The 15345-nt window shown below is 53.4% G+C and overlaps 5 protein-coding genes across 5 annotated transcripts in view; 2 read left to right on the top strand and 3 right to left on the bottom strand.

Annotated features, from left to right (window-relative positions):
* GUITHDRAFT_132694 (hypothetical protein) overlaps positions 1-4810 on the bottom strand; it is a gene marked incomplete at both ends in the record, with an annotated part of 8219 nt that extends 3409 nt beyond the window's left edge. Inside the window, 17 exons of the mRNA XM_005840511.1 lie at positions 294-655; positions 699-755; positions 948-1059; positions 1109-1161; positions 1296-1374; positions 1399-1786; positions 1981-2134; positions 2352-2406; positions 3055-3149; positions 3204-3249; positions 3307-3361; positions 3409-3448; positions 3507-3585; positions 3780-3885; positions 4015-4249; positions 4348-4562; positions 4609-4810. Of these exons, the coding sequence (XP_005840568.1) occupies positions 294-655; positions 699-755; positions 948-1059; positions 1109-1161; positions 1296-1374; positions 1399-1786; positions 1981-2134; positions 2352-2406; positions 3055-3149; positions 3204-3249; positions 3307-3361; positions 3409-3448; positions 3507-3585; positions 3780-3885; positions 4015-4249; positions 4348-4562; positions 4609-4810 (2333 nt within the window). The remainder of the gene's footprint in view (positions 1-293; positions 656-698; positions 756-947; positions 1060-1108; positions 1162-1295; positions 1375-1398; positions 1787-1980; positions 2135-2351; positions 2407-3054; positions 3150-3203; positions 3250-3306; positions 3362-3408; positions 3449-3506; positions 3586-3779; positions 3886-4014; positions 4250-4347; positions 4563-4608) is intronic.
* A 2172-nt stretch (positions 4811-6982) lies between these two features.
* On the top strand, positions 6983-7799 carry GUITHDRAFT_132693 (hypothetical protein; the record flags this gene model as incomplete). Its single annotated transcript, XM_005840510.1, has 6 exons — positions 6983-7057; positions 7108-7197; positions 7252-7353; positions 7400-7521; positions 7577-7665; positions 7750-7799. The coding sequence occupies 6 exons, from the start codon at positions 6983-6985 to the stop codon at positions 7797-7799; spliced, it is 528 nt and encodes a 175-aa protein (XP_005840567.1).
* A 244-nt stretch (positions 7800-8043) lies between these two features.
* On the bottom strand, positions 8044-10270 carry GUITHDRAFT_100570 (hypothetical protein; the record flags this gene model as incomplete). Its single annotated transcript, XM_005840509.1, has 7 exons — positions 8044-9192; positions 9244-9402; positions 9453-9698; positions 9746-9853; positions 9902-9963; positions 10027-10077; positions 10129-10270. 7 exons carry the CDS (start codon positions 10268-10270, stop codon positions 8044-8046), a joined length of 1917 nt encoding a protein of 638 aa, XP_005840566.1.
* A 476-nt stretch (positions 10271-10746) lies between these two features.
* Positions 10747-12282, bottom strand: GUITHDRAFT_132691 (hypothetical protein; the record flags this gene model as incomplete). Its single annotated transcript, XM_005840508.1, has 1 exon — positions 10747-12282. The coding sequence occupies one exon, from the start codon at positions 12280-12282 to the stop codon at positions 10747-10749; it is 1536 nt and encodes a 511-aa protein (XP_005840565.1).
* A 943-nt stretch (positions 12283-13225) lies between these two features.
* GUITHDRAFT_132690 (hypothetical protein) lies at positions 13226-14367 on the top strand (the record flags this gene model as incomplete). Its single annotated transcript, XM_005840507.1, has 7 exons — positions 13226-13300; positions 13346-13421; positions 13474-13599; positions 13643-13794; positions 13844-14037; positions 14135-14217; positions 14270-14367. The coding sequence occupies 7 exons, from the start codon at positions 13226-13228 to the stop codon at positions 14365-14367; spliced, it is 804 nt and encodes a 267-aa protein (XP_005840564.1).
* Between the last annotated feature and the right edge of the window lie 978 nt (positions 14368-15345).

The following is a 15345-nucleotide window of genomic DNA, read 5'->3' as shown; positions in this document are numbered from 1 at the left end:
TGGGTAGAAAGGGGTTGGAGGGGAGGAGAGGGGAGAGGAGGGGAGGGGAGGGGAGGGGAGAGGAGGGGAGAGGAGGGGAGAATCGAGGAATGTAGCAGGGCTCACCGTGATCCCTCGAGAATCGGGAGAGGAGCAAGAGGCAGCAGTTGTTGACGAACGATCGTCTCCCATCCTTATCGCTCCTTTTGGTTGAGAGTGAGTCGTGAGTAGAAGGAAGAAGAGGAAGATGAGAAGAAGGAGAGGAAGACAGGGAGGAGGAGGAGTAGGGCAACGGAAAGGAAGCGTCGGATCACCTCACGAAAAGAGAAGGATTCCATGACTCCACCCTCTGTGCAGGGAGTGAAGAGTAGGAGGAAACGAGCTCCGTCAGGAACCCAGCTCCTGCTCTCATATCATGCAGCAGGTTGTGGAAATCACTAGCTCCCCCATGCAGGTTGACGCAGGAGCAGAGATTTCTTCTTTCTCCCTCAAGAGCCTCTGCAGCAGAGGAGGGGGCGAATTTGGGGCAGCACGCCTCCTCTGATATATACATGCGCGTGAAGGAGACAGGATGCTGCGTGCTGCATCTAGCAGGCAGAGGAACGCGGAGAGCGCGCATAAGAAGCTTGACGAGAGCAGCCCTGGAGCGAGGGAGGAGGAGGCGGAAAAGGACCGGCTGCCAAGGGGTGAGGACGAGCAAGGTAAGCATCTGCGTTGACCTCGACGTCTTCATACAGCAGCGCACGATCTGGATCCAGCTCGTAGTCCTCCGGATCCTGTACGAGACCAGTGAGGGAGGCAGCAATTGGCTGCGGTTGAAAAGACGGAGGTAGAGGAAGGAGATGCGGAGAAAGAAGAGGAAAACAGATGAAGCAGGGACAACGAGCAGGAGCAGAGGGGGAAGAGAACGGAGTGGGAGCTGGGGGAGCAAGAGCAGGAAAAGCAGCAGTGGGTGGAGACAGTTAAACCTTGTTGGGCTTGAGGGGCTGCCATTGGGCATACGACCGGTTGTCTTCCTCCTCCACCCAGGTCTCAAACCATCGCTGAACTTTCTCGTTCTCCTCCTGCACCATCCTCGCTCTAACCCCTCCGTCAGTCCTGCCGTCTGCCAACCGACAAGACGAACGACCTGTCCTCCTCGGTCTGCTGCTGCTGGATGATCTTCGCGCTGATGGGAAGCACCTGGCGACATTCAAAGTCAAGGACTGATGAGAAGCAGTGTTGAAAATGTGAAAGTTTGCACGAGAAGCGAACAAATCGATCGTCTCCTTTGTCATCAATGGCGTCATCATTATGCACATCATCATTATCACAACCATCATCTGCATCTCCATCTCCATCTCCATGTCTATCATTACCGAATGCTTGGAAATCGTCTGACGGTGGATCTCATTGCTGCATTGACCACACAGCACACACCCGCACTCCACACAGGAGACAATCGCCTTGATCCTTGTGCAGATCTCGCAGAACTGAACGTCCTCCCCCTCCCAGCTCTCTGCCTCGCTCGCGTCCTCGCTATCCCCCTCCGAAGACTTGTCGTCGGAATCGCTACCTGTCTTCCTGTCCTCTCCGTTCCGCTCCTCCTCCATGTCTTCCTTGTTGGCCCCGAGCTCCTCTGTCCCACTCTCCTGATGAGGAAGCTGTAAATCTCTCCCCTCCCCCTCTGCTTCCTCCTCCTCCTGTCCAGTAGACTGAGTTGTAAAGATCTCTCCCCAGGCGCTGCTCGTCTCTTTTTGCTGCGGCTGCTGCTGCTGCTGCTGCTGCTGCTGCACCCACTGATCAAATCCTCCAGCGTTGTCCTCCCCTTTCAAATTCATCAGAATCAGGGTCAGCTGAGGCAGGAGGTGAAGACAAGCACAGCTCAGGTAACGAGAGAGCAGAGCAGAGCAGAGGAAAGGGAAGGAGGGGACGTGAGGAGAGCGGAGCAGAGCAGAGGGGGGGAGAGGAGAAAAGGAAGCAGAGAGAGTGGACAGGGGGTTTATAGAAAGGGATGATTACCTATCCGAGGAGCTTCGCTCCTCCAAAACATTTGGAAGAATCTTCTTGCCTCGCTCTCATCGCGAGCGAATTTAGCAGGGCAGAAACAGTTGAATTCGACCAGAGCTTGCAAGAGAGCCAACCCTCTCTCCTCGAAGCCCGCATGTCGCTCGAACTACTCAAAGTGAGAACAAGGGGCAGGAGAAGAAGATTATAGGGAAACGCAATGAGAATGAAGACAGAGAAAAGGACGAGAAGATGTTTGGTGAAGGGATTGTACAGAATTGACGGATGAGGTGAATAGATGAGAGTAAGTGGAGGAGCGGGAGCGGTAGTGAAGGACGGGGAAAGAGGTGGATAAGTGGAGAGTTGCGACAAGGAATACAATTCACCTCAAACAGCTGCTCCAACAAGCTGATCATCGACTCTTCTGTCTCCAAGATTTCCCTGCGAGCAATCATTCAGCAGTCCTTACTCTGGTCACTTATGGCCTCTGAAATCCTATTCATTATATTCATCCTCTGCTCCTTCTGCTCCTCCTCTTCCTGTATCTCCCCTTCTCCGCGTGTCCTCCTCCTCCTCCTCCTCCTCCTCCTCCTCCTCCTCCTCCTCCTCCTCCTCCTCCTCCCTCTTCCAGAATCATTCGCATGGTCTGCATCAACATCTTCGTTCTTCTTTCTCACCTCTCACTCCGACTCCGATCTCTCCAGTTCCTCATTGCTCGTATGGCAGTCACGTAAGCAGCCCGCACGGAGCTCATCTGTGAGTGATCATCTTTCAGAATGTTGGTATGAAGAAAGGAAGGAAAGGAAGGTGGAGGAGGAGGAGGAGGTGAAGTAGAGAGATAGAGGTGGAGGTGGAGGTAGAGGTGGAGGTAGAGGTGGAGATATAGGTGGAGGTGGAGGTGGAGGTGGAGGTGGAGGTGGAGATATAGGTGGAGGTGGAGATATAGGTGGAGGTGGAGGTGGAGGTGGAGGTGGAGGTGGAGGTGGAGGTGGAGGTGGAGGAACTCGCCTCAAAAGATTTAAAGTTGGATCTGTAAAAGACATAAGTGAGATCTCAAAATCACCTTCCCATGTTTGAAATTCTCCTCACCTTCTGTGCATCAAGTACGCTCTCCATAAATTAGGTTTGTTGGAGTGTTTTGCAACGACCGCCTCCCATAAACTTTGAACTTTCTCAGGCTCCAACTGATCGAGGGGGAACATCACAAAACGACGAAAAGAAACAGCGACAAAGTCTACCTGGCCCTGAATGGTTTCAAGATATTTCACGAGCAGCTCCTCGTTCCTGTCAGAAACATGCTGTATCAGTCATCTTCCAAGGTGCAAACACGTCTTTAATCACTTTGGATTCTCCTTGAGAGCTCGGATCAGGATCGCAACTTTCTTCTCAGTGATGGCTAGTGCAAGGTCAGCAGCCGACACAAAACTCAGCAAGGGAATTCACCCATCTGATTTTTCCTGTTGTACAGCTTGAAGAACTCATCCTGCCATCAGGTCAGAGAAGGATTCTTTCCATTACCGAGAGCTCCGCTGGCTAACGACCTGAAGGTTCACAAACGCCAACCAATTTTGGATGTCGTTGGGACGCTCTCGTGTCGACACATTGAATTCCTTAGTTCTCCTTGACATCATTGAAGTCAGATGCGAAGAGAGAGAAAGCGAGGGAACAAGGGAGACAAAAAGACAGACAGACAGACAGACAGACAGACAGACAGACAGACAGACAGACAGACAGTGAGGGCGCGAGGGAGAGAGGCAGAGGAAGAGACAGAGGGAGGGGAGGAGCGCTGGAAGAATCTCAGAAAAGAATCTCACCTTGCAAGGGCATCTTCCAGACTCTCCCCAGCAGAGAGTTCAGCAGACTTCGAATCGACGATTGAGATGAATTCATTCTGCCTTTTCAGCGGCTGAGAATTCTCGTCTGCAAGCCCAACTTTACACAAGAACTCTCTTGAAGAACCAGACATCATTCAAGGCCATCCCCCTTGTATCTCTCACAATATCTCACAATAATGGCTCTTGCAAATGCACCCACAGACTCTCCGCATACCTTTCTGCGCAGTCAACTTCAACAACTTGATCTGAGTGCTCTGGAGCCTCAGAATCTGCTGAGCTCGCACATATCGCCAAGTTCCACGTGCGTCTCCCTTCAATCCCATGGAAGGTAAACCCAACATTGAAACTATCGCCGTCCTCCTCTTCATGAAACCATTTCCAGCCCAAAACCTCTGGATGCGGTACATCGGGACGTCGAGTTTGAACGGGTGCCCATACTCGAGGTTCGCCTGAAACAAGCCGTCATGTATGAGATCAGTCACATGGCCGGATGCCACGTGCGGACATGCAGTAGTTCATCTGAGTGAGAAGGAACAAAGAAACTTACCTTGTCCCCAATACGATCAAAGAACATGGTCATGACCTGGTTCTTCCGCCAAAGATCGGCCAAGGAGATTTTGCTATAATTGGACACTTCCTCGATCTTCTCGCGTTTGGGTTTCCTCACCTCTTCCTCCTCCCTTGATCTATGCTTTTCACGACTCCTTTTGCTTGATTTCGAGCTCTTGTGCTTCGATTTCTTCTTATGCCTCGATTTGCTATCTGCAAAGGTTCGAATCAGAACCGAAAAAATCAAAAGTCCAACCACCTGATTCTGAATCAGAGGAAAGCTCCAATCGAAAGACCTTCCTTCGCTGCTCTTCCCTCTTCTCATCCCTCTTATTTTCCAAGGGCGAGAGGCGACCGCCGAATGTGCTTTCACGAAGGTCCTCATCCATGAACTCATGGCTGCGCAAATTCTCCGTAGCTTTCAGTATGTTGGTCTGCTGCTTGCCCTCGGCCTGAGCCATGTCCACGGGCTTGAAACTTGAGCACTTGAGCCAAGACGAGCCCGGCTGACTCACTCCGTTGGGATCTGCTCCGCTGCTCGAGAAGCTGGGGAACACGGTTCCTGCTCCTGCTGCTGCTCCTGCTGCTGCTGCTGCTGCTGCTGCAAGAGTAAAGATGCACACTGGATGAGAAAAGCAACTGACCTGAAGGAAAGAGCATGCTCCCCTGGAACTGAGCCGCTGGGAACAAAGGCTTCTTCTCTCCGCTCATCCTGATCAGACCGATGGGCAAGGAACAAACCTGCGTCAAACGTTTCCAGAAATGATCTATCCCCAACCACGGTCTTGTTGACGGGTCGCTGCTGGATCACCGTACCGCCTACTGCTTCCCTCCCTCGCTTCCCGAAAAATACTTCATTCACGGTGTTCTGTTGGAAGCGCTGGTGTACCACAAATACAGGCAGACCAGAACTTTCGGCTGTATTTCCGGGTCCGCCTCAACGCATGACTCGTCGGAGGCCCGGCGGCGGCTTCTGCCCCCGGGCCGGGCCCGGGCGCTGCGGTGCTGAGTGACTGAGTGAGCCTGTTGTCGGGCCCCCGGGCCGGGCACCCAAGAGCGCCGGGCTCATCCGGCTAGAGTCAGGAGTTAAGTACACTGAAATGAACCCCGGGTTTCCCGCTGAGGACCTCCCTCCTAATTTCCCTACAAGCAGTCAATTTGCCAACTGGCGCACAGTGATCGGACCCCCCTTCTGAAGTCATCACCAGTACCCCTATACACTACCACTCATCGGTACCCCCTTGCTACATGAGAAATGACCCCCCTTCGACCTCCGGAGAGCCAACTCTGCCCGGAGATTCTACCGGTACGACTGCACCCGGTCCTGGAACCACCCGTGACCCCTAGTACGGTTACCCCCATCCCATGTATGATGTTATTCTCCACCACCCCACCCCCAGTGGTCACATGTTTGACGACACCCCTCCTTCCGACAATGGAATTCGGAACGCAACCCTCCGTATATCCAGATGACCACCCCTATCTACCATAAGTTGCTCTACCTAGGACGTGCTACGGTACCCTACACACCCCTAGAACCCGCTACCCCTCATCAGCCCCACCCCACCCCCCCACTTCTCCTACAGCATTTGGGCCAAGCTGAATGCATGGAAACCAGCGGACGAGAATCGATGAAGGGGGAGGACAGCAAGACAGTAGGGGAGAAGGTGATAGAGAGAAAGAAGGGAGGGAGGAATCAAGAGGGATAATGGAGGCTGGAGCCAGAAACAGACGGCGGGAAGGAAAAGTCCAGGCATGTCAAGTCTCTGAGGAGAAGGCAAGAAATGAATGAAAGTAGCGATGAAGTAGAAAGCTTCGCAAGGATCTTTGCTGATGATCGCCGATAATGTTTGAGTTGATATCTTCACTCTTACCAACTTTTTTGCTACAGGAAAGCAAATCGTTGGTTGTCAAAAGTATGATATCGGTGTAACAAGCGAACCGAGTTCAGGCGACTAGACGACGATGTATCCGCATATGCATGTTTTTCCTATGAACCTTCAACAAGGGTCTATCAACAGGCGAGGATCTTCAATGTCTCTCCCGCACGCGTGAGTGGAGGATGCACCTTGCTTTCAAATCTGACTTCATTCTGCTGTCCCTCTACTATCAGGGCTAGAGGCAATGTAGAACCAACATCTGACGAGATCGGTCAAGCTCTTACTCGACTGGTTACTTGACGCTGTTGTGGTCTCTCTCAATCTTGGAATCTCAGGTCAACAACAACAAGAACCTCAGAGATGCTCACATTGTGGACAATTGGATCGACCACGCTTCAAGAATGATGCAGAAGATTAAGCTTGACCCGTATGCGAACTTCCATGGTCTTGCTGGAGGTCTTACGGCGAAGTGAACGCAGGATTCCGGACATGTACAGCTACGAGTCTGCTCTCTCTGAAACTGGAACAGACTTCTCTCAGGAGAGGTGTCAGCATCTCTCACAACCCTGCTGACTCCCCACAACAGGCTCACACATCCGAACCGAGCCTGTCTGATCTCTACAGGAGGATGGACTCGCCTGAAATTCTCACTCCTCCTGAGTCTCCTCCTTGGCGGTACATCAGCTCTTGACCTCGCTGAGTCTGACGGCGCTTGCTCCAAGGCATCACAACGAAGGCGGGGTAATAGCGGAAATGCCTCTGCAACCCTTGGACGAAGTCGTGCTTTCTCGTGGCATCGTTGACTCTGCTCTGCCATACTCGGGCCAGGTCCTGATAGCGCAGAGTACTTGCTGTCTCTGATTGGAAGCCACCCTCAGACTGTGGATACTTTCAAGAGCATGGCGATGGAATCGCCGATGAAGACTCAGGTCAGTGACCACAAGGCACCTCCAGCCCACAACGTCAAGGTACTCAGCCACCAGCTTTCTACAGCTCAGTCTTGTTGATGGTTGAGCCTTCAGGCACCGTCTCCTCATCTTCCCAGACCATCTCCACAACAGCCTAAGAGAACCTCGAGCTACACAGCCCAAGTAGACAACAACCCCCTCGCCACCGGCAAGCAGGTACCAGGGTCAGGTGTATCAGTCGGAAAGTGAGATGGAAATGCAGATAACGCTGGGGATCACGTTCGGAAGGGACGAGGACGAGTCCATGCTGCCGGGGTTGAAGGTGGTGAGGTTGAAGGATGGAGGCGTTGCGGCCTTGAGCGGGAGGATCTCGGTCGGAGATAGGTGGGGTCATGCTCGAACAGAGCAAGCATCACCAGGTACTGACAGCGAACTGTAGAGTCATAACCGTCGACGGGAATGACATCTCAAAGCTCTCACCTGTAGAAGCGAATCGATTGCTGGTGGGAGCAGAAGGCTCGGTGGCAGGTAATGTTGTCATGATATGGTGAACGGAATATGGTGAAGTGAATCCAATACGCAGTTCTGCGGGTCATGAGACATGATAATCAGGACTCTTTGGAAGAAATTGCGATCCAGGTGCTGAGAAGCTTTCTGTTTGAATTTTCTCATCAGCTCTACAGAGGATTATACAGGGGCAAACACCCCAACGAAATGCATTTGGCGTTGTCAGGAAGCTTTGAAGGCCGCTTTAAGGCCTGGTGTACATATCCAACGCTTGTTACGAGTCCATTCTCTATCTACAAATGGACGGCAATTCTTTTGTATATGATCGAAGAGCTTCATCATTCATTTGAAAGTTAATGTAAAGATCAAAACAGCTCCAACTTGTTGGAAAGATATTGCTCAAAGTTCTGGTCTTTTGCTGTCTTGGTGTGAAATTTCCTCCCCTGGCTCCGTTGCATGGTGATCCTCCCCCGCGTTTAACAGATGAGCTGGTTTTTTCTCGCACGTCAGCCTGCCATCGGCGTTGCCGACGTGCTCTTCTTCCGAGCAGTCACTCAGCAAGATGCTTGAATCAACCCTCTCTCCTCTCGTGTTCATACATTGCGTGCAATGTAGCCTCCTCCCCTCCGATACGAGCCTGCATCCATGACAGCTCCCCATGTAGCTTCCGGGCGGGACGTCTGGCTGGTTGCTCTCGAGCGGCTGGCGCTGCTTCCTCTCTTCATGCAACTGACGTTTCCGCTCGAAGGGATCGCCGAAAGGGAGGAAGTCGAAGTGCTCTGGGAAGTAGTGCCTTTCGACTCGCTCGTGGAAGGGCGGCCCTTCGCTCCCGTCCTGCATGATTGGTCGCTTCAGGTCGTTGCCGAGGTTATACTGCCGCCTCCTCTGCTCATCAATCAAAGTCTCGTACGCCAGGGCCACCCGTTGGAACGCGCTGTTAGAGCCTCCCTGCCGGTCTGGGTGGTAGACTTTGCTGAGGCGCTTGTAAGCCTTCTTGAGCTCGTCGACCGAGTGGTCCAAGTTGACCCCAAGGAACGTGTAGTGGTCTGCAGTGCTCGGGGGCTCGTTGTTCACGACGAAGCCGCACTGCTGCATGGCCAAACTCATCGCTCGCACAAACTCCAGGTCGGCGCTTTCCAGCTGAGGGACGGACTGCATCTGCTGCCTCATCTCTTCATCCCTCATCATGAACACTTGTGACCTCGTCAGCCACTCGTCCAGTTGCGGCCACTTGCGGTCGATGTGCAGCAGCCGCTCGAAGGACGCAACTGCAACCCGGGGGTAACCGGCGTCCAGCAGCGTCAGACCAAGCTCAAAGTGAGCATCCTTGTATCGGGGGAAACGACGAAGGGCCGCAGCGATCTCAAGAAGAGCTTCAGGGTACTTCTTGCTCCTCCTCAGACTCCGTGCCTTGAGCCTGCGGAAAACCGCATCCCTCCAATCTTTGGATAGATCCGAATGACAATCTGCGCACTCTCCTTGCAGCGCCGTATGATACACCTCTGCTGCTCGCTCAAACTCGCCATCTTCAAACAACCTTGTTGCCTCCTGCACAAATGCCGTCAGCTCCCACACCCTACACCAACTTCCGTGCATCACCTCAGGGATCGTGAAGTCCTGCACAGGTACGTCGTCCTTGCAGCTGCCATCCTCGTTCGTCTCCCCGCAGTCAGGGACGAAGGGAAGGTTGGAGCCGATAAGCGCTTGCTGCTGCGTTCTCTCATGATAACGATGATGGTGACGAAGGTTCTCCACCATCTGCCGTACTTTCATCAAGGAACAGCCACGACGCAGCCCGATCGACTCACCGCTGCATCCCCGATGAAGATCACTTGCCATGGCAGCTCGTCCTCGTCGTCGCCTCTGGCTTGCATGACCTGGTTGCCGCTGCCCTCTCCAGGTTGCCCGCCTTGCGAACGATGAAGGTGCTCCCAACTGACGCCAGATCCCGGGATGATGGTTTCTCCCGGATGCCCGAATCGGTCCTTCCGTTCAGTGTCGATGAACAACCACTCTGATCTCTTGCCTCCCACTGCCTGGTAGTTCGCGCCCTCCTGCCCTCTTGTCAGCTCCGAACTCCTCAATTATCTCCTTCACTTACACCCGGAGCGTCGACAAGGCCGAGATGCCACCCCCTCATATCATCATGCTCGTCTACAGGCCATTTCCGGTAGGCAAGCTGAAATTTGTGCTTGATATCAGAAGGGACCTGAACGTCTTTGATCAAATTCAACCCACCAAGTCGAAATCACGACACCTCGCTGACACGCTTGTAAACGCCATTCATCTCTTTGATACTCGAGCCTCCGATGAAAAATCCTGAAGGCAAGGAGGACGCAGACAGTGAGTCACCTCCTCCCCACAGGCATTCATGTCCCACACCTTCTGCTGGCTCCCGCACGTAACCGAATCCTCGCGATCGCTGTCCCCCACCTACACATTGACCGGGTCATGTAACGGCGCAAACTTCAATAACGTAGAGACCAGTGTAGGGCGCCATGGTTCCAGGAGTGAGAAGCTGAGCTGATGCAGGAGCAAGGCAGGTGCACACAAGTATCCAGCTGAGACGTGCTATGCTGCTAATCTTCGCTAGGACCTTCAACTTCCATGCTCCACGGCTCGCCATGTTGAAGTGATCGGTTCACACTCTTGCTTGTTGCACTTGATCCTGATGTCTGACCTCAGGCTCGTCTCGCTTCCCTCTCCCTCTCCTCCTCTCTCACTTCCCCTCGGCACATGTAGCGATTCTGAGCACCCACTGCATTCCCGCCCCTACGATCCCTGCAGTCGAAGGGGCAATTCGTATTTTCAGGTATGTGTTGATTTCTTGTAGTGCTTTGTCTGGGCGGCCCAGTGAAACCTCCATTGATCCGTCCATTGATGGCAAGCCTCCCGCCGCCCGGCGCGCTGGGGCCGCGCGGGGCGCCCGGTGAGTCAGCCTGGGCCAACATCGCCGCCCGGGCCGGGGCGCCGGGAGGCTCCCGGCCCCGAACTCGAGAGCCTGGGAGACAGTGACGGATAGGCTTCGCCGGAACTGCTTTACTTAAGAAAATAACTGCCACTGCGGCCGACCGTGACGACGACCGTTCCGACCTATTCAGCTCATGCGACATCATAGGAAGGAGTAGTCGAGGTCGCTTGGACTTGCGAGCGATCCTCAGGCTCAGCCCGTTTGTGCGATTTGAGTTCAAGAGTCTCAAGTTGACTCGAGTCCAGCGCTTTTGCTCGGCGATCGTTGAGGTAGCGGTTGTATCGCCTCCTGAGCAACGAGAGCAAGCAGAACAACAAGATCACTCCAGCAGAGCTACTGAGTGCTGCCGCCGCGATGTGTGCGCTGTACGGGGTGGATCGGTAGCGTCCGAGTTGGCAAGTTTCAGAATCGGAATTTGAGCAGACCCTGCACCAGCCAAGGTCGTCGTCGTATCCCATCTGCTGAAGCCGCTTCACAAGCACCTGGAGAGGACAAGGCCCAGTCTTGCCACAGTCTTCTTGCAGCGCAAGGTATTCTGCTGATTCTTTCCCGCCGTCCTTGAATAAGACTTGAACCGAGTAACTTTTTGTCTCGCTGTCGAAATAGAGCTCGAATATTAAAGCAGCGGCGTATTCCGGAATTCTGTCCTTCAGAAAGTCACCATTAAATGCAGAGACATCCAAAGCTGCAAGAGCTCCCAAGATTGTGGCGTAGTGGGCTGAGTAAAGCACAAAGGAGTCGAGCTCTTCAGGAGTTTTCGTGGTCACGATTTCGCCATCCTTCAGCACAGGTCCCATCCTTCGAAGAATATCCAACATAATGTTTCCCAGTCTAGACCCCGCATTCTCCCGTCCGTATTTCTTCGCCTCCACCCAGAACGCCAGCTTTTTGAGCTCCAACCACTCGCTTTCAGACAGCAAGTTCTGCAATGACGGCTCAGTCAAAGCTTTGCACGTGCCGCTGCCGGCGGCATCATCCGAGCACTCTGTCTTGGCGACATTGATCTCGTCAAAAGCATTCCAGATCTCTGTCAGCGGTATGAAGTGTCTCCCGTCCTCGTCAGCCTCAGCATACTTCTGCAGGGTCGCCGACTTGGCAACCTTGTAGAGGAGTCCACTATCCTTGTGCTCCTGCTGTCTGGTCCTGAACTCCGGGGTTTCATAGAAGCGTTGCAGGTCTTGCACAAAGGACGGGCACTTGTCGTATGCTCGGATCGTGATGTCTCTTCCGTTCTCCTTGACATGCAGCGGGATGTTTGCTCGAGGCGTGCCTGCAGGGAGCAGAGAATAACCCATCACATCATTGTTCCTGCTGTCCTCGGGGAAAAGTCCTGTCAAGAGTGATGTCGCAGACACCATAGTACGGTCGAATTCAGAACTCATCAAGTAAACTTTGGTGTAATCGAACTTAGACAGGCGCAGGGGATCGTCCTTACTCGAGATGTATCTTTTGCGCAACCATAGTCCCAGGTCGTAATGTTGCTTCTCTCCCAGAGGCGTCAGGGCGCTACCCCCCTCAAGCAACTTCTTTGTCTTTGGCAGGGCTGTTCGTGCACCATGTCGAGTTATCACTTGAATCTGGACAAGTTCTTGTTTGCAGAGGATACTCGGCAGGAGCAGCAGGGTCGTTAGCGCAGCAGCTCGATGGGTCGACTTCAGAGCGATCATGACAAGTGACCTGCCAGAAGCATCAGGCAGTGTTAAAGTATTCAAAGATGCTTGAAGGCGACTCAAGGTTGTTGAGATCACCACTTTCACTTCTACATAACCACATGCATCTCGACTTGTTTGGATGATAAAAGTTGCGGCTAAACTACCACCCACCCCCCTCCACCTCTATCAAAAACCCCTCCAAGAGGTTTCATCGGAAAATGTTGCCCCCAGTCCTAGCCGACAGTCACGGCGCCGCAAACCTCCGGGCGGGGTGACTATAAAACATTCAAAGTTTCCGGAGGAGCGCTCAAATAGTTTCAAAGTTTCAACGTTTCAACGTTTCAAAGTTTCAAACTGCTTACTTTGTCAATATCGGGGGATGTGAGGATGTCAGGGGAAGTACGGGGGTAGTGAAGGGGTAGAGGGATGGTGGGGGTGGGGACGGGGACAGTATCGGGGGCGAATCCTGCGGAATCGCTCTACGATCATTGCGAGGGGAGGGGAGAGGAGGGGAGAGGAAGGGAGGGGAGGGGAGAGGAGGGGAGGGGAGGGGAGGGGAGAGGAGGGGAGGGAGAGAAGGTAGAAGGCGATTAGAAGAACAGGTTGAAAACGGGCACGGACATGTAAGTAGTTTGCAAGGAATAGGAGAGAAATGTAGACAACCGTCTCAGACACGAGAAATTTAGGGTTAAAACTGGCAGGACGAGGCAGGATAGAGGTGAGCAGATTAGGTTGAAGGTGTCGTGAAGGGATGTGAATGTATTGGATTAGGAAATGAAGGCGACATTTACATTGATTTGATTGTCTTGATCCAACCTCATGTGCATTTTCGATCAGTTGGAAGTTCTGAATGGCTTGGAGGCTAACCAGACATGTCCTGTTAATTTGGCTGTTTACTTACATCGACGTGTCGCATTGTGGTTGTGGGCTGGCGTTTCCCTTGCTTCGCTCTCAAAAGATGTCGGATCACCACCACCATCCCAAGGATCACATGGTCTTCGACGACTCCAAGGCTGAAGAGTACGTGAAGGAGGTAGCTTTTTCATATGTTCCTTCCATTCTCCTTACAGTCTTGCAGCAAATCGTTCAGTCGAATGCTGAGCATGTCGTATCATGCGTCAAGAGATACCTCAAGCCTGGAAGCGACATTCTAGGTGACGATGCCGGCTGTGATAGCGCGTCGAGCTGACGGACTCCTTCCAACAGACTTCGGGTGCGGACCAGGCGTTGCTGCCCGCAAGCTTGCTGCACTTTCAGAAGTGAAGAGCGTCCTCGGGGCAGATGTGTCTGACGGAATGCTGGGGCAGTTTGAGAAGCTGAAAGGCGCGTCCAGTTGCTTGCGATAGGACCTTCCATAATGTTGTTCTATGAGCAGAGCAGGAGAAGGAGGAAGTGAAAGCCAAGCTGACCTCTCTCAAGACTTCACCCAACCCTGTCGAGGAGCTCAAGCCACACGTTGGCACGAAAGACATGGTCATCATCTCCTATGTCATCGGGCACCTCCATCCTCGAGAAGCAGGATACGACGTGCTGCCCTCCCTTGCCCTCCTCCGTCCACCTCTCACTGTTGAAGCAGGTTGTGAAGAAGGTTGCTGCTTGCTTGAAGCCTGGCGGACACTTCATCCTCGCAGAGTTCAAGGGAGGAGTTCCCTTCCATGGCGAGCATGGCGACGGCCACGAGCACAATCATGGGCACGAGCACAATCATGGGCACGAGCACAATCATGGGCATGAGCAAGGGCATGGCCACGGGCACGGGCACGGGAAAGGGTGAGTAGAAGAGGAAGAGGAGGGAGGGAAGGAGAGCGAGGATGGTAGACTGGGGAGGGGAGGAGGACAGAGGTGGAGGAGGCTCATTTTTGTGCAGTCACGGGCATGGGCACGAGCACGCGCATGACGGGCATGAAGTCTATCACGAGGATCAGCTTCACGACCTTCTGGCGCAAGCAGGTGAAGGTTATGGTGCTCCCTGCGACCTTGAAGGCTGAGGTTTGGTGAGCAGGAGTGACCAACACCAAGACGGAGATGGAGTATCAGTTCACAATGTGGAAAGTTGATGTCGACTGCATCGTGATCTCCGGAGTGAAGCAGGTGTGTTGATCTTCTCGAATACAGTTGAGAGCTCATGGTATTTTCAGTGAGGAAGGAGACGTCGACAAGGTTCAACAGCATCATCACTGTTGTTGAGAACCGATTCATGAAAGATTGTCGATCAATGCTGATCTCTCCCCGCTTCGTCAACTCGCCTATAGTTCGCCCTGTTCACTTGCCTCCTCCTCATCCCCGTACTCGGCCAGAAGGATGTCGCTGACGATGTCGCTGCTCATCGGTCAAAAAGAGGAGGGGTGAGTTTTTCCGCAGCTCACTTGACAAGAGGGAGGAGGTGAAGTCGTTCCGAGCTCACTTGCATGCCATCTACCGCACACGCGATGTTGCTGGCCTAGCAGAGTGTTGACAGACGAAGAGGAGACGACCGGGAGTACAGAGAAGCAGGAAGAGGAAGGGTAAGGAGGATGAGGAGACAAGACAGGATTGGAACCTCTCGATATGTTCGGAGGTCAGGAAGGAGCTTCTCGAACCGGCTGCTGAAGTGAGTGAGGATCGTGTGCTTGGCCTCCATGCTCCTGGCAACCCCCACCGCCTCCTCTACGGTGCAGTGCCTGCAGGTTTTGTCAGTCGAAGCAACTAGAGGACTGGAATGCTGCACAGCGAATCGAAGAGGAGCAGGTGGAGAGGAGGAAGAAGAAATGCATGGAGGCAGGGAGGAGGAGGAGGAGAAGGAGGAGGAGGAGGCAGGGGAAGGCAGGGGAAGACCTGTCAGACTTGGCCTTGTCCAGCATGTCATCTGCATGAGTGGCCTCGTGGATGAGAAGATCAGCTCCTTTTCCCAGCTGGAGTTCAGATCACAAGGATGAATCCGGCAAGAGGAGGAGGAGGAGGAAGAGGAGGAAGAGGAGGAAGATGATGAGGAGTCGGCCTCTGCATTTTCTCCAATTACTCTCCTACATCATCCATCCCTCCCGTCTTCAGACGGTCTCGTCCCCTTGCCCTCCCTCCTCCACTCACAATCTTCCCCCT

Source organism: Guillardia theta (genome assembly GCF_000315625.1).
Source record: "Guillardia theta CCMP2712 unplaced genomic scaffold GUITHscaffold_5, whole genome shotgun sequence".
Lineage (NCBI taxonomy): Eukaryota > Cryptophyceae > Pyrenomonadales > Geminigeraceae > Guillardia > Guillardia theta.
Note: the sequence above shows the minus strand (reverse complement) of the source record. Positions and strands in the feature narration are given on the sequence as shown.